The sequence below is a fragment of the Melopsittacus undulatus genome, chromosome 7 (genome assembly GCF_012275295.1).
Source record: "Melopsittacus undulatus isolate bMelUnd1 chromosome 7, bMelUnd1.mat.Z, whole genome shotgun sequence".
Lineage (NCBI taxonomy): Eukaryota > Metazoa > Chordata > Aves > Psittaciformes > Psittaculidae > Melopsittacus > Melopsittacus undulatus.
In genome coordinates, this window is record NC_047533.1 from 65208332 (window position 1) to 65226828 (window position 18497).

Genomic DNA, 18497 nt, shown 5'->3' on the forward strand with positions numbered 1-18497 from the left:
CCAGCGTGAACACTGCTCCCCTTGGACAAAAGAACACTTGAGACCATTGACAAGGAAGGGATACTATTGTTTAGGGGATGCTGTTTTTTTAGTAGGGCACAATCAGTGCAAAGCAACAAGCTCCCCTTTCGCATTCGAAGGGGTGAAGATGAGGGTACTGCTGTAATTGCATTGCCCTCACCCAGGTACTTCTAACCTGCAAGCTGCTGGAGCCCTTGCTCTTTGTGCAGTGTTAATCAGAACTACACACAGGAGTCAAATTATTTTTCCCAGGTAATCTTCATTGTCACATCCACAACAAATACTCCAGGTTGTTACAATGATGGGTCAGCTGCTAAATAGTCACTTTTGCTCTAATTTGTCAGCATAACCATATTATTTTGTCTGCTGACTGATTAAAACCACACAACATCTGTCAGTGCTGAGTCAGGAAAGATTTAGAATCAGGAGAGCGTATGGGTGGGCAACAGAAGGCTAATGGGATTTATTATTTCTCCCCCTCCACAAAAAACAGATCTGAGGAAAATAGGAAATGCTTCTTCATTCAGCTTGCCTCTCAAATCGTTTCCATTCAATCCTTCAGTAAGAGCATTTCCCAAATCCCCACATTGGCTCTTTGCAGCCTGAAAGAGCAAATGATCTTTTTAAATGTATGTACAACTAGCTTTTTGGGTAGGAAAGGCAGCTCCCTGCCAAGGTGGTTCGTTTCCTAAGGGAGCCACCTGCTGTTCCTTACAGATCCTTCTTCCCTTTTGAGAGACCCACACCCCAATTGACAAGCCATCAGCATGGAAGGAGGCAATGGAGAATTAAAGGAACTAGTGAAGGGCTCATTTATTTCAAAGCTATGTTGACCCCTACAAGGAAACACTAGCACTCATTTACAAACAGAACTCAGCATTTTTATTCTTTGATTGACTTCCTGCCAGTTTTGATATTTGCTACCACCAGAGAAGAGCGTAAAAACACAGTACAACATTGTTAACCGGTTAGGAAGGCTGGAAGGGAAAGCAAATCCCAGTACAATTGCAAGTAACTTGGTGGAGTTTATAATTAAGATTTTAACAGATCAGCAATGAAGCAATAAATATGCTGCTGCACTGAACCAACAACAGGACTTTCACTAAGTTTGTGGTTTATTGCATTACAGTTTAAACGTTATCCATCATCATACATTTGTTCACCAACCAGGTTAAATGACACTTGTTCATATGTTATGTGCTAAATGGCTAAAATTACGCAGTAGCTGAACTAGACTAGGACTAGTAGAGGTAGATATTGAATGGGCAGTGCCAGGCAGAAATATTCTGTCAAAGTACTTTCTGTCTTTCGTTATGAACAGTTAGATGTGACATTTTCAATTAAAACAAACATCTTAGGAAAGCTCTTCTAAGATGCTTTGGATTTTCTAGTAATATTTCTCTTGCAATGTTCTTACAAACCCTTTGCTATGGTCCCTTGTAAACTGGACAGTCCTTGTCCTCAGAGTTTTCTGCCACAATTTACTTGAAGACCAACATACAAAGCTAGAATCTTTGTGAACATACTACTATTTGCTTGTACCACTCTAGAAGTAATACACATTTACAGCTTCCTTGGCATGGGAAGACTGCATTTACAGTATTTACAGCTTCAGTAATCTTTCTAGTAATAAAAAAGCTATTTATACTTAATCTAAAATGGATTTTCTATTATGCCACCTCCTTACAGCTTACTTTAGTCTTGTATTGCTGAGCTGCTCTATCAGTTGCTCCTTGCCATTCCCACTGCTGTATGCTCTTGGGAAGAAGAGTTGGTGCCCAGAAGAGGCATTAAAACTGGTGTTTGTAGATGGCAGCTTTAATTTCCAGGAAGTATAAAGTACGGTCATGACACCATGACCCTGAGTTTTGTGACAGTATATGCCCTTTGCTCCTTACTGCATCCAAGAACAGTTCACAGCTGGAATGCTCCCAACAGCAAGTCTTTTCCCAAGCTCAGCAACTGTTTTCCTCCATCCGGAACTTTAACTTTCATTAATGAGCATATAGACCGCTCAGTTCCTTATGAATATGACTAATTATATACTACATTTGCATCATTTCCCTCCACAGCAGCAGTATGTTATCAGAGAAGCATCACTCTTACTTCCACATAGTCTGAGCTATTTTACATTACCACTTACAGTACAAACTGCACTTTTAAAGCAGACTTTTTAGGGGGAAAGAGAAGATTTCAAAGCTAGCTAGTTACCCAGCACAGAACACTTACAAAAACATTTAAAACCATAATGAAAAGAGAAAAATCAAATCATTTTATTTCAGGTATATTGAGCTGGATTATCGTATCAAGTGGTTTTGTTAGCATTAGTGGCACACATTCAAAGCACAACTGTGGTGTATGGGATGCTAGCACTGCAGGAATGATGGCACAAATGTTGCTTGGACCCTCAAAGGCATTGTGTCAGACAAAGATTTGAAGTATGCTCACGATACTGAAATTGTATTCGCACCTCTGGTTTCTCAGGCCTGATCTCACCCTACTCTTATTGATGCATTTCCTTTCTATGAAGACACTAACAATTCAAGCTGGCTGAAGAGTAAGGAGCTACACCAACTTCCAACTCAAAGCACACATGAAAGGAAGATTTAACAGGCAAATTAAATATACCTCATCTAGCCCTAGAGAGCTCCCTGGGAAATGGTGTTTTCTCCCTTCCTTAGGAGAAAACAGAGTGACAAATCTTCTGTGTTCTGGCTGCCACATCAGGACATGATCCTTCCCCTATGAGCATGGAAGCATTAAGACCTCTTCTGAAAGAAAAATGTAACTGTAGAAGAACATAGAGGCTTTTAAGGCATTTAAGATACAAAGAAACAAAAGGAGTTACTGAATACATAATTTTGAGACTGTTTTGCCTGTTCGTTCACACATACTCCTTGCCTGAATGCTCCGGTCTCCACATGGAAAAAGCGACTACCTCACCTATCACCTTGGGACAAACAATCATTTTCAGTTACTTACAATTTCAGTCCACTTCTGACTCTGGCATTGCTTCATGCAATGTGCATTTGCACCATCTACAGTCTCTTATCTAGGGAAAATCTGTTGCTGAAACTTCCTCCCCCCACACCTCAGTAAAGATATCCATGGCATGGGTCATCACCAGCAGCTCCACTGATGGTGGAAACACATTTCTCCATGGAAATCAGGAAGAATCAAGACAACTCATGCTGTTAATGAGCCAACACTCTAGGTTGCTCCGATCACGACTGCAATCCCTGCTCACGGCTTTGGCAGCCAAGCACCAATGATTTACAATTTGGATCTCAGCATGCACAGGCAGGTTTTCACTGTAGTGCGGTACTCTGCTACTGCTTCGCAAGACTCATTGCACTGGACTGTTAACTTCGTTTCCAGCTCTTGGAAACTTTCCATCAAAAGTTAGTATTGCAACTAACAGGAGATACACAAAGATGAAGGAATAGCAATTCCTTTGCCAATCAAAGAACCGTCTTCTTCAGGTAAACTCTTGACTTGGTTTCTTTTCCTGGGACTGCAGTCTTCTGGAAGGGATGAGGAACCTCTTTAATCCAAGTGTCATCTCTGAAGCACTATGGATGCCTTTCAGCAAGGTTATGAAATGTCTTTGGGGAAATCACAATAGTGTTGATGGAATCTTCTGGAAGGCTCACAGAAATATCCTTTCACACTTGCATGATCAAAGATAACAAGTAACTTCTTGCTTTTAGTTCATCAATTTCAACAGAAAAACAGGCAGTGAAAAAGGAAATAATCCCATTTATAGGCAGCACCCAAAACCCAGAATTTTTGGGGAAAAAAAAATTGCTTGATGCAATTCACAATCTGTTAAAAAGAGTGAGCACTCATCTGCCTCCTGCTAAGCATCAGAAGCCAAGAAAACAGCAGCAATACTCAGAGGCAAGGCCAAAAGCTCATAGCTTGTGTAGGCAAGACTGAACCATCTTCAGTAGTTGCAGAAGACATGCAGTCCAGGTATCTCAGGCTGCAGAAAAGACTGAGATCTAGAAATAAATACCAGAGTCAATTAAAGGCTCTATAGGTATTCTAGTCCCTAAAAGCCCAGCAGATTAAATACACAAATATAGCAACACAACTTACATTTCCAACATGAACTACACTGCAAAACATACACAAGGATAATCTAACCATGAAAAGAAAGTGGTGCTGAATACACAAGAAACAAAAACCTGTTCTTCTGACAGTTAGAAAACTACAAACGCCAGTAAGTCTTCCTGGATTTCTTTAACTGTTCATGTCAACCACTGAACTGCAATCATGTGGAAGAGGAAGGCTGTGTATTCACACTACAGATACTCTGTAACTGAACTCCTGCAGCAAAGAAGGCACTCACTTTATAAGCTGTAGTTTGTTTTCTGCTCTGTTTTACATGTTGAGCCTATAAAAAAAACCAACAATATTTGAGCACTTATCTATATTATCAACACAGTAGACTTATAGACTGAAGCTTGACTTGGAAAATAAAATTCAATGTAACAGTGGTGGAACTTATAAGCCAAGTAGTAAAGCATTCTATGTTATTAGGACTTCCCAGACATTCAGTATTTACATATAACGCATTTGCACTTAGGCTCAACAACCACCCATCAGCAGTGACATTATTAGCATAACTGGACAGCACAGTAAGCCAACCCTGAGCTGCACTCTAGTGAACCCATTCATTTTCAAAGTACAACAGAGATCGGTTTAAATATTCACACAATTGTTTTTCAAAACGTTTTATTGCATTATATTTGGTACCTTATGTTTGACAAAGGAAATTACATCTGTAACTGCAGGAATAAGAAGCTGGTCTGTTACTGAAAAAAAATCTTGGGCCCCTTAAAAGTTACAAAGTCTTGGGCTTGCCTGAAACAACTGAGCAAGAAATATATTCTTAGAAATGTAGGGCTTCAAGTATTACAAACCTGTGACACTGTGGAAAAGTTCCAGAGGTATCTAAACTGCAGCACTTTTTATTTGTTTTCTGCATAACGTGAACAAGGCCTGCTGAGGTTTTAAACTATTAGTCTCTTGATCAGTCAAAACGGTCGTCAGGAGTTCTCCTCTTTGCAACTTCAAGCCATAGTATGTTCTCATTCTGTTTTCACTCTAAGTGAAAAATGCATGCGATCTTTCTAATTAGTTGGTGCCACATCACAGTGCATAATTTTATTTGGTTCTTGCATTACAGTTTTAAAAAGTTTGGCCAACCTAAGCCACCGCATTCATCTCACAAACAGCAATCTTGAGTCTGCCCACCCCATCCCCCCCAGTTTAATTTAAAGAGAGTGTTTTAACTGGTTCCTTCCATTAAAAACTGTGGTGCAAGAACACCGAACTGATCGTGTACAGTGAATTTCAGAGACACAACAAGCTTATTGAACACACTATGTTTCTTAATTCTGCTTGATATCCGTATGTCCCAGCATCCGCAACATCACGTGTATGATGCGGGTTTCTCTATATTCTGATTCACATTGCATACTTCCTATGGACAGAATCATCCCCGTATCAAAATCAGTCAGATGCTAAAGCCCCATCAACTCTTTGTGCTCAGTGAAAGAATCCAGTGCTAAAACAGCATTTTTGCTGTCTGAGATAACAGTAATCTCACAAGACAAATTTAAAGTAATATTTCTGCCACACACCTGCTCGGAGGGCCATGTGCCACCACATTTCACACATATAAATTAGTTTAAAAACATGGGTAGGTAAGGAGAAGGGTTTTGTTTTTTTTCTTCAATTTTAGCAGCTTTTAATTTTTAAGAAACCGAACCACCTCTATCCAGTAATATGTTAGATATCTCATATATATACTTTGTCAGCAGGATAAACTAAAAAAGTAAAACTATTTGAAGGCAACCTTTTTTTTCCCTTCTGTTCTCTGTGTAAGTCAGAACAATTCAGCAGGTGCGTGACAAAAATATTATACACCAGGTATGGTCCAATGTCATTTATTTCCAATAAAGTTGTTCATATTTCATTGGCCAGTTCTTCAGGTTCTGCAGAACTATCTCCATTAACTGTGATCTTCATATCCTCTTCATAGCCAGGGGGCATGAAAGCCAAAGCATAAGGGAAAAGCTTATGACAATTTGCTCTGTAAGTTTCAGATGCTTCTTTACAGTCTCCAAGGCTACCGTCACATAAAGCTTCTAATACCTCCATACAAGTCTGATTAAAGAGAAAAATAAAGACGTGTTATGGTTTTTTAAACATTCATCTGAATGCTCAACAAACCACAAATGCAAATACTGCAAAGAAAACAAACTTCAAGTATCAATTTCAGGTTTCTATCAACAACCAATTACTTTAAGTAGATACAGCATGAAATACCAGTGTAGTCCAAATCGAAACAAAGCCTCCCAGTAAGAACAGCTTAGTCTCTGTGAGCTTGCTGTAACACAGGCTAAAAAAATGAACTTTTTTTACTATTTTCATAAGTTTCTTATATAAAGAATTAATAAACATCTTTTCCCCCCCATGATTGCACAGTGGCAGAACATTACCTGACAAAGCAGAGAAGGAGTAAAATGTCCTTTCTCTTTTTCTAGTCTTTTCTAAACTATTTCCGTATCCCAGTCAAACAGTTTCCTTTGGCATCACTGTGTCCAGCACATTTAATTAAGTACTAGAGAGACTCCTTGGCAGGCTTGAGCAAACTCTGGGATGTTTCATTTCTCTTGGTTCCCCTGGCACTTCATTTCTTTATTGTATTTTTTATGTCTGGCAACTCAAGAATTTTTTTAGATCTATTGCAAGTAAAGTTGCTGGACTTTGTTGCAAAATTACTATTTTGTGGGAAAATCACAGCACTTTCCAAAAAGCATCCCTTTGGAAATATGCTGGCTTCAACAGAACTTTAATTGTGAGGGATTTTAAGTTCACAATAGGATTTTTGGACAAAACAGAGGGGGAAAAGAGAAAAAGAAATAATTTGCCATAATTTATGAACTTGCTAGTATGTTAGAGATTCAAATCCTTTCTCTAGCTGGTTTCTTTTATCTACTATTTATTTATTTCTTTTATCTGGTTATAGGACATAAATTCATGTCTTATAACCTAAGTACATATTCAGTACTCTTTTCTTGTTTGTGGGGTATTTTTGTGTAACTGTTTAAGCAGTCTCAAAAAGCTTCAGACAGATTATTAACAGATTTAGAAAACAAATTAAGTTGCCTCAAGCAGCCTTTTTTTTGCCTCATAGTTGTGTTGTTTGCCTGAAAGTCAGATTCTGGGACCTGGACTGGGGAAACATGAAAACGTAATCAAAAATGCTTGGTTGTTTTAGAGGTGTTACCATAGAAGGACTAAAGGAAGCATTTAATGACTCAGCAGTGTATAAGGATTATATATGCAGCATTTAAAAAGTTCAATGAAAGCATTCTTGGTGCCAACAAGGAGTAAGAGTTAAGAGGTCTACTGAACTTTTACGTGGGAAACTCTAAATGCCCTGAAAACCAGAAACTCTGAAGGAACCCAGGCAGTCGCTGAAAGGCATTCTTGTGTGCAAAGAGATCAAATTTATCATGTTTCATTTTAGTAAAGACCAGCTGTCTCGGGGCACATTGCAGGCATAAATCTAGATACAGTTGACCTTCTGTGGATATCAGTGTCGCAAAGAGCAAATGTGAGCAAAAGTTGTTGTTGAAGAGAACTTCATAGAACCCCATAGCAGGAGGACAGAACAGTTAATACACAGAACAAATAAAGCTATAGTAAATATCAGAGGATTGGAAAAAGACTGGCTTACTATGCTAATGCTAGCATACAGGACATGGATGGATGCTAAATGCTGTCAGGCTTTAGTGAAGCTCAGTAGGTTGGTTTCTCATGTCTGGAATGCAAGTTGGAAAAACACAGGAAATCTCCTTTTTCTCTTCTAAATCATGAACAAAAATGGGGATGAATCAGATATGAATTCACATCTTTCCAAGTGAATCATCTTGTGTTTAATAAGCTTTCCCATTACTTTTGGCACTAACATGGTTTCTGCTGCTACCTATCTATTTTCACATTATGACAAAGCTAAATTAAGACATTAAACATTTCAGTTTGGATGAACCTGATACCCTTTTCTCTCATGCCAACCCAACCTCCCTACCATAACACACAGCCCTCGTCCCAGCTTCCTCTTACCTACATAATTTGCATAAAGTTTCCACAGATATACCAGATTTCTTTTACAATTTATGAATATCCATTACCTGAAGATTTCTGTTAATGAGGGATTCATCCAGGGTCATTGCCAGCTCCACTGCCCTTTTCTGACTGGAAGGATCTAAATAGTACATCATTTTGGCAGCTACAAAAGGAAAAATAAGCTTCATCACCCAGGGGATGACCAAAAACTTAAGTACAAACATCAAACAGAGACACTATGACCAAGAGGAGACACTGAACTCCACAGCACTAGTTCAAACTGGAACCACATTGAAGTGTATCAAATGTTGACACCTGAGCAAGTAGGAGTGTACCTTTAAGTCTACTATTCAATGCTAGACAAAGCATTAAAACAGTCTATACTGCGTGCTAGGAGCATTTTGCAGCGTACTGTGGAGTCTCAGGCAGTAAAGACAACAAATCACCTTCTGCAGCACATCATAGTTCCCTCCCAGCACCACTGCTCACATCTCCTTCACAAAGATGTGCACACAGAGCTCCTTCTAATATGGTACCAGGACACAACCAAGACACAGTTCCACGGCACAGATGTAGCTGAAGGGACTTGATGCCAGCCAATGCAAGAGTAAACTTGCTGCTTTTCATAGCCAGGTCTGAGCCACAACAGTAATGCTGCTCTGCTCCCCTGGGGGGTTTACATCCCGTTTCTCCTATGGCACCTACTGCAATATGTGGTCACTATTGACAAACAGACAGTCTTTCATAACAGACAACCAGCACTATCTAAGCTCCTCTTTGTTAGGCATACCAACAGCTCTAGGCATTACCTGGCTTGCTGAGCACTCAGCACATTTCTCTTGCAGTCAGCCTCTTCAAATACATATATCAAAACTTTGCAACTCAGAAATACTACTTCACATAGCTCAAACAATTTCACAGATGCATTAAATACAGTTACAATCTTATACATTCAGCATTATTCAGGAATGAAAACAGGACAGAGAGGTCCAAAAATTTGTATTTTAACAGCATACAGAAAAAAAATACAAAGAAAACAACAGACAACATGGTGGTCATGTCACAAAAATGCAAACTAAGAAAAGAAAAGCATTCCTGATGGAACAAGTGATTTCTACATCAAGTGGTGCTGAGATTCCACTGCTAGATAAGCACAGAAAGAACACAATCAGGACAGAAAAAAGACAAAATACCTGATAACCTATGTGGTAGTGAGTCATAGTTCTTTTTAAGGAAAGCTTCATTGAAGTTCTTTGGATTAGTTGCTCCAAAAAGCCGATTCATTTCTTGGTTTAACACCGTTCTAACTGCATCAGGCAGGTCCTTACTTTCAGATACTGTTGAATTGGAAAAAAAACCCAGTTAACTGAGGTGAACACAGGTAAGCACAGTAAAATTGACTTCATGCATTATGCATTATTTTAATATTTGTAATGTTTACATCACCTATAGAAATAAAAAGTCAAAGAAAGATGCATAAAACTTGAAAACGTAAATAGCTGGATCTGGTTGGAAAAAGCTTAATCATGACAGTTTTCTGATGCTATGAAAAAGCCAAAGCTTTCTAATTCCAATATACCTTCCCCTTACTGATTAAAATCTATTAGGCTCAAATACTGAGGTCATGGAATTCTGTTCTTTAATGTACCTAATCTGTAGCCATCAACTGGAAGGGTGACCTTTGGGGCAAAGGAAGGGAAGAGAGAGGGTGGTAGAGAATCCTTCCAGCCTTCTAACAGGAGAGAATACTAGGCCTTCTCCTTGCATGCTGACACAGCCTGCCAGCAGAAAAGCCAGGTTCCTCACTCTGCAGTTCATTTCTTCACTCACTCTTTCAGGTTCACCATATTAATCAGGGTTTCAAAAAGAATTACTAATACTTGTTGGAATAACTAAATCCAGCTACAATCATTATAAACATACTTAATTTTAGCATGAATTAGTTGTTAAAAACCTTTCCATTATGTGTATTAAATATTTTGAATTAACTGCACTAACAGTCTGTAAGGTAAATATCAATGTCTGTGCATAGGTTAGGTATCATTTGGAAGTGTGTACAAATGAAGTTGTATCAAACAGATACATACCACTACTGAAGAGATGAATCATACACTCATGAAGCCAAGGATGACTAGCATCAATAGCAAAGGCTCTTTTCACAGACTGAAGCATCAGAAGAAACTTCTCTGGAAAAGAAAGTGTTGGCAAACATTCAAAAACCTGTGGCTGGAACTCACTGCATTATAATGCAGGAGCATTTAGTGTTTGACATTTAAATGATCAGAATAAATTAAAAGCCGAGTGTTCTGCAACAGCTATTTTTAATAAACTCACTAACCAGTGAGTTAGGCCTCTTAAACTAGTAAGTAAATTTGAACATACTAAGTTCTTACAGCATCATACTGTTATTACAATAATAATTCGGAAGTCCAGTGTTTCAAAAGACAAGTTCTCATTAGCAGGACAACTGTACATCACTTCTTTACAGCATGTAGTTCTAACTACAGATACAGAGCAAATAACCAGTCAAATGCAAGAGGGGAGAACGAACTACAATCTTGTTGCTTATACATTTAAACACAGCAAATAAAGTGGAGAATCACCAAATGTTCAAACTTTGCTGTGTTTTTTTTTCCACAGAGTGCTCACGGCTGGGTGCTGCTCCAATGGAAAGCTCTGTGTGTTCCAACAGGCACTGACTGCTCATGCCTCAGCAGTAATTTTTGCTTGAATTCTAGTATATATCTTCATGAATGCCAAATTCTTTCATTTTTTCACCTACCTTTTCGAAAATAAATCTCGAAGGCAAAAAGATGTGTCTCTATTTTGTTCTTCACTAAATTCTTCAGGGGTGTTAAAAATTTAATGGCTTCTTCCAAAGGTGCTTCAACCTACAGATTCAAACAAGTAACACACAACTAAGCCACAAAGTTTAAATCTAGTAACTGCAACAAAAGAATTGGCTGAGTCACATCAGAAAGTTACTCTCACAAGGCAATGCATAAGGTGCTTAGAACCTCCTGTGTCCCAAATTTTGCATCTTTCACTCAATATTAGTGTCTAAATACAGACTGTCAAGTCTAAAAAGGTTTTTTTTGTGATTGTTACAAATCACATTTTCCTATAGAGATGCAAGTCTGCCTTTTGTCATGCATCAGTAGCAGCCACAGCTACAGCTGAACCTGTGCTGTAATGGGCAGTTGGGCTCCCCAGGTAAATCTACACAGATGGGACTGAGATGTTGGTAAATGACTACTTTATACCCATGACAACCCTCATGAGTTCAGAGAGGTTCCCAAAAGCTGTCAGGTCATGGCAACATTCCCAGCTAAGATACTAAGAGCAAGCTTGAAGTAACTTGATATTGATCATGGTCTTCTGTTCTTAGCTGCTGTAATCCGATAAATGGACAGCTTTAACACAGATTCATTCTGTGCAAAGATTCTTCCAGACAGAATGATTCTTCTATTGCACTATTGCATCTAGAGATTAGGGATAATTTGAACGAGAACTGTCCACTGCTCTTCATACTAATATTTTTATGAACATAGGTTACTCTCAGAATTGGATATAAAATTGGATTTTCTCTGTCAACAACGTAGTAATGCTGAAACAATACACTTCATTGCAAGCAACAGAGTTGAAGACAATGATGAGCACCTTATGGAAATCCTGCTAAGCACATACTACAGCACTTTCAATTAAATATGCATCATTTACATGTGCTGTTATGAGTTTGCATGCATCAGTCACAATTGCACGTAGACTATCTAGAACCTATAATAAAACAGATTTCAAATGTGTGCCTTTAATGCCAAAGAAGTCTAAGGGCAACTGGTTCACAGGGGTAAGTGACCAGCGATGTCAGAAAAGGTCTTCTGGCACTGGGAAGCAACTGAATTTTGAAGTGTCTGTATCATGATTCTGGTATTATTTATGGAATATAATTAAGGAAGACTTCCCAAAGGAATGCATTATACAGCTGCAACCATTCCCTATAATCTTGGAGATTGCCTAGATTTTCCTGGGAAACCCAGGAAAATTCAAGTTTCATACATGACATTGAGACCATTTTAGTCTTAACTGGCACTGCAATTAGAATGCTGCTTCTTACAACCACTGAGCTAAACAATGGAAATATTAACAACATTCTGAAATGACTAATCAAGTTGTTTTTAAGTCATTTGCTTCCTTGCTACAGAATGAAGTTCACTGTCTCAGCTTTCAAATATCATACCCTCAAAAGTCAGTAATATTCATTATATGTATGATGTGAAAATACTGCATCTATCAGTACTTGGATACTATACTACTATTACTATAAATTAATTTCTGTACTACTATTATATAAATGATTTTTTCCAGTCTATATGTAGTTTTTTCATTACCTTTCCCCACATTTTCAAGGTGTTTTCCTAGTCCTTACAGATAAAACTTTTAGCACAGGAACAGTCTTCTGGGTCATCTCCCCTTTATGTATCTCTAGAGTTCTTAATCCAGATCTTAACATCCATCTCAGTCTAGCCTACTGGTATTTCCAAACAGCTTCTATCATGCTTTTTTAAGTGCAAACAAATACTCTTAAAGTATTCAGTCTTTCGAGGACTCCTTTTTCACAGGCTATGATTAATAAAAAATATTATGGGACATAAAGAGTGAATGATAATCACCTTACATTCAGAATAGAAAGACTTCCATCCGATCAACTAGAAATAGGGTATAATCAACAAGTTAGTGCAATACACATATGAAGTTAATTCCACGTGCAGCTAATGTCTACAAATTCAACTGCTGCCTTTGAAAACCAGGCACAAATGCTGTGATTTCATCACATTACTGACAGTATATCCAACAAACTATTCCTAGAAAAGAATTCTGTCTAAAATGCCACCTGTGAAGAGAAGCCATACAAAAAGGAAGTTATCTGAATGGTTTTCAAATTGTACGTGTGGTCAGGGGAACTTTTCTAGACATTTTTATGACTACTATTACATTAGTAAGCACCTTTGCCAATTTCTCAGGGATAAGTTCTTCTTTCGGTCCTCCGATTTCTTCATCATCATCATCTTTCTTCTTTTTCTGATTCCTCTGTTGCTTCTCTTTCTCAGCATTCTTCTTCTCTTCCTCCAGTTGTGCTTTCTTCTGGGCTCTTCTCTGCTTATTTCGTAGCTTCTTTAGCTCCTTGTCAGACATATTTGCTGTATGCATGCAAAGGGCAAAACCAGACACTGTTGATGTCTAATATTAAACAGTATCAATCAGTTGCAAGAAACCATCATGGACTTTAAACCATATGTACAAATTAGTAATGCTGCCATTTGTAAAAGCTTATTTACTATTGATAGATTATTTTGCAGTCTATGCTGCTGCTTCATAATTCACAAATTCCTTTGTGAAATCAGAGCAGTAGGAATTAGAGCCATAAACATAACATGCTGAAGGTGGGACAAACTAATTATTGCATGACTCCAACAAATCCAGTGCCAGGAGTAAAAGTGCACACAAATACACACTGATTTCTTCCTCAGGCATTACACAACTTATGTTTAATGTAGTAATTGAATGGTCCAACAAAAATTAGGCAAAATAGTTGTATTTTGTTATAGACAGTTCCAATTTTGCTTTTAATGCCCTACAGATGTCTTACATTTTATTCATATTTAGATCTTCTCCTTCCTCCCATTAAAACCATGGAGAATTGATTTAAAACACATTAAAAAAAAGTGGCTACAAGAAATTCTGTTACACATCTACTTGCTTTAATTTGAACCTTAAGCCACACACAAATGAACTCAGATGAGAAATACTAAAACTTGCCAAATTTCTCTTGAAGGATTTGTGGTCAATGGCACAGAATCTATCTGGAGGTCTGTGACTAGTGGAGTCCCTCAGGGGTCGGTGCTGGGACCAGTGCTGTTTAATATTTTCATCAACGACCTGGATGAGGGAACCCAGTGTACCCTCAGCAAGTTCGCTGATGACACTGAACTGGGAGCAGTGGCTGACACACCAGAAGGCTGTGTTGCCATTCAGCGAGACCTGGACAGGCTGGAGAGTTGGGCGGGGAGAAACTTGATGAAATTCAACAAGGGCAAGTGTAGAGTCTTGCATATGGGGAAGAACAACCCCATGTACCAGTACAGGTTGGGGGTTGACCTGCTGGAAAGGAGTGAATGGGAAAGGGACCTGGGGGTCCTGGTGGATAGGAGGATGACCATGAGCCAGCAATGTGCCCTTGTGGCCAAGAAGGCAAATGGCATCCTAGGGTGCATTAGAAAGGGTGTGGTTAGTAGGGCAAGAGAGGTTCTCCTCCCCCTCTACTCTGCCTTGGTGAGGCCGCATCTGGAATATTGCATCCAGTTCTGGGCCCCCTAGTTCAAGAAGGACAGGGAATTGCTTGAAAGAGTCCAGCGCAGAGCCACAAAGATGATGAAGGGAGTGGAACACCTCCCTTATGAGGAGAGGCTGAGGGAGCTGGGTCTCTGTAGCTTGGAGGAGACTGAGGGGTGACCTCATCAGTGTTTACAAATATGTAAAGGGTGGGTGTCAGGATGATGGAGCTAGGCTTTTTTCAGTGATATCCAGTGACAGGACAAGGGGCAATGGGTGTAAACTGGAGCATAGGAGGTTCCATGTTAACATCAGGAAGAACTTCTTTACTGTGAGAGTGACAGAGCACTGGAACAGGATGCCCAGGGGGTTGTGGAGTCTCTTACGTTGGAGATATTCAAGGCCCGCCTGGACAAGTTCCTGTGTGATGTACTCTAGGTTACCCTGCTCTTGCAGGGGGGTTGGACTAGATGATCTTTTGAGGTCCCTTCCAACCCTTGGGATTCTGTGATTCAACAGCCTCTGTTCATACCACTAGAGGTGGCCCAAGCCATAATCATGTAAGTTGCTCTCCAGAGATGGATTTAAACATTTTTACATCAGAAACAGGAGATGATAACATTTAAGTTGCTACTCAGTCAAATTTTTGCATTCTGATGAAATGCTTAGAAAGAGCTACCACCAAAGCACACCTGCTTTAATCTGTTATTTCACGGACCAACAACCATGAGAATTCCATGTTTTCTTGGCCATTTCATAACAGAAACATGTTTTTCCTTAAGAATTACAACTGCCACTACAAACCCCATCACTGTTTTATAAGAACCAAAATAAAACCATGTACAACTTTCAATACAACATAACCTTTTATATGCCGGCCAAGTTACAGTTTGCCTATTTAACAGTTGTTTTTGGCTACTATAGTTGACAACTATAGGAATGCTGGATCTTAGTGAAAGATCTACTAATCAGTGAAACTGCATATTTAATAAATCCTGAGGGTTGAATACCTGTATCAGCCTCGTGTTCTTTATTTTCATCTGTTAAGGGATTATCATGAAGTTTCAAATATATCTCTATGGCAATTCGTGCTGCTCTGAAGTAGAATGGATGTTGCCGAAGTATATCTTCTAGTTTTAACAAGTCCACATAAGACCTAAGGGTAATCTTCCTCATACAGTAAGTGTGAAAGTCAAACTGGTCATCCGTGATTTCTACAAAATGCTAACACAAATGTAACATAACATTATTTAGCAAGTATTAGCAATTAAATACTAACTTTGACTTTTTTAATACACTCTCCCCCAAGGACTAATGTAGTAAAGGTCTGCTGTTTGACAAATACATCCCAACTTTCAGAAACGTGACTGAAAAAAAACCATCCCAAATTAAAGTAATCTGAAAAAGAACAGAAGGCATCATAGGTCAGAACCAAAATTCACCCATTTCACAATCTCTGAACAGTAACTACCCTCTGACAATTTGTGGTTCAAGGAACAAAAGTTCTACATTTGATGTATTTAAACAGCACTTGAATGATTTTTCTTCTATGAACTCCTCTAATTTTTTCAGTCAGAAGTGTACTTTTGACTCCCATTAAATGCTGTGGCAGTGAGTTCCACACTTAGATCACATGTGGTGAGAGCAAGTACTTCCTTTTCTTCAAGATCTGCTTTCCTCATTGTCACCTGATGTCTCCTTGTTTTGATTTCAGCAGCAGTGAAAAGTCATTCCCCTCTCCAATTTCTCCATGTACTTATGATCTCACACTTCATCTTAAACTAAGCTGATGCTTGTCAGAGCTGAGGCTAAAATAGTAAGCATGACAAGCTAACTGCAATCTCTTCATGTTGATGTTACTCCATGGCATGTATTTTACTGGCATGTTTTTAAGGAGGTGGGATATTCAGATGTAAACAGTATGACAGATTTATATAATGGAAGAAAAGCACTACTACTCTACTCAATTAACCCCCAGTAGTGTTGTTTGACTGCTCCTCCACACCAACACAGACCTTTTTGCAGCACTGTCTATAACAGTTCCAGGATTTCTTTCCTGAGCAGCAATAATTAATACAAAACATTTTACTACTTACACATAGGCACAGAATTCTTTTTGTCCCTCCCGCCAACTATACTGTTGAACGTTGTTACATGCACCATTTTATCATTTAGTATTGAGACAGTGCAAGCGTTGCCCTTGTACTACTCACTCCCTTTCTGTGATCATTCCTTGATCTATCAAACAATGGAGACCCTAGAAAGATGTCTTAGTCATTTCTATGACAAAACTCCCTTTCTTGTAAAAGCTGATGATTTGCTCCTACTCTATTTCTCAGTCACAAACCAGATATTAAATTCATTAGGTCAACGTCCTTTCTTTTTAAGTAGTTTACATCCTTCAAGATGCGAAGGATGACATCAAAAGTGTTTCTGAAATCCAGAGCACATTTTATCACCTGGACTGCCTTAAGCATAACTGGCACTTTTAAAAGATTTAAGAGACACTGCTTTTTCTTATAAAAGCATTGTTGATGTGTTCTGAATACACCATATCTCACTTCTGATCTTTATTACATCCTCAATCAATTAATCCAATAAATAAATTAAACATGGTGACTTAATTCCTTAGAAATGCTTTTTAGGGTGACTACACTAGCTCTTTGTTTGCTGAGCTCTTCTGGTACCTAAGACAATTTACAAGACCAGCAATTTCTTATACTATTTCTTTTAATGGAATTTTACACAAATTTATTTAGAGGATTTAAAGAACATGATTCTGGCAAATCATTTTGTTGACTTGCTCCAATCTGCAAATATTCTACAGACTAGCTTCCTCTGCAGAAAAGCATCAGTGTTGAAATCTCCTTAAGCCTCTCTATTTGCAAATGGGTGTAGTTTCCTACCGAGATCTCAACTTGAGGCATTTCATTTACAACCTCAACTGCCTGGTCTTTTTTTCTAGACCATTATGTCCTTAATATGAAACAAAACAAACCCCCCCACCAAAAAATGAAACAAAACAAAAAACCCCGAAGCAAACACCAACCCCTCTCCAAACCAAAACCCCAAACCCGTACTTATGTTAGAAGATGTGCATTAAAATTCTTTTGTTTGCCTTGCTATGGATCTATGCAAGCATACCCCCATTTTGGATACATTTGTCTTTTTATTTCTAGTAGCTTCTTTTAAACTGTAGCTAGGTACCTTCTAAAGGAGAAGATACTTAACATCTCCTATAGCTTTTTACATTTACTCTCTCCCTCTAAAACACAGGAGCTTAACAATAACCAAGGCAACATCCTTTCTAAGGCTGGGCTTGTGAGCTCAACCATGTTCCTTTTTACTTAAAAGTACACACGCTCTCTGTACCCCAAATACATACTTTTATGTACCCTGTCAAAAATAAGATTATTTCTGAGAGTTTTCTATTCTTTCCTGGATCTTTATATGACTTCACAGTATCTCTTTATAATATGCAGTTTGCAATGGCTTTTTAAAGAAGAAATGTAATTTAATCAACTCACAATGGCCAACATGAAATGTAATCTCTCCTTAAGCTACACGAAATACACTCTTACTGCTAAGAAAATGTATTAGCACAGTCAACTTAAGCTAGTGTTCCAACCCAGACAGTTTAACTAGATACATACTCTTTCAATTTCATGGCATTTTTTAAGTGCTTCTCCAAATTTGTTCATTGCTTTGTAAGCTTGCGCACATTCTGTCTGAAACCACATGCACTGCATCTCATTTAAGTTCTCTACTGCTGAGGTTCCTTCCTAAAAGCAAAAACAGCATTACAAAGAAAAGTAAGTCTCATTCAATACGTTAACGGTAATTTATTTTATCTTGCTCTAATTAAAGCACAAATAAAGAAGCTATTAAAAGAACGTTATACTTCAAAATCGGAGTCCCAGATGTCAAGAAATGCCACAGTTAACATGGACTTGTTTTGTTCATTAAAAAAAGAAAACATTTCCTCTATGATCCACTTATTA

General features: G+C 38.4%; 1 protein-coding gene across 2 annotated transcripts in view; it reads right to left on the reverse strand.

The window, feature by feature from the left end:
• Positions 1-885: 885 nt before the first annotated feature.
• The window catches only part of NAA15 (N-alpha-acetyltransferase 15, NatA auxiliary subunit), a 43062-nt gene continuing 25450 nt past the window's right edge, over positions 886-18497 (reverse strand). For both annotated transcript variants that reach the window (XM_034065062.1, XM_034065063.1), the window contains exons 13-20: positions 18150-18278; positions 15507-15720; positions 13171-13364; positions 10949-11057; positions 10254-10352; positions 9360-9503; positions 8232-8329; positions 886-6198 (exon numbers count right to left, since the gene is read on the reverse strand). In XM_034065062.1, coding sequence (XP_033920953.1) covers positions 5998-6198; positions 8232-8329; positions 9360-9503; positions 10254-10352; positions 10949-11057; positions 13171-13364; positions 15507-15720; positions 18150-18278 — 1188 coding nt within the window. In that variant the 3' untranslated portion in view covers positions 886-5997. The remainder of the gene's footprint in view (positions 6199-8231; positions 8330-9359; positions 9504-10253; positions 10353-10948; positions 11058-13170; positions 13365-15506; positions 15721-18149; positions 18279-18497) is intronic.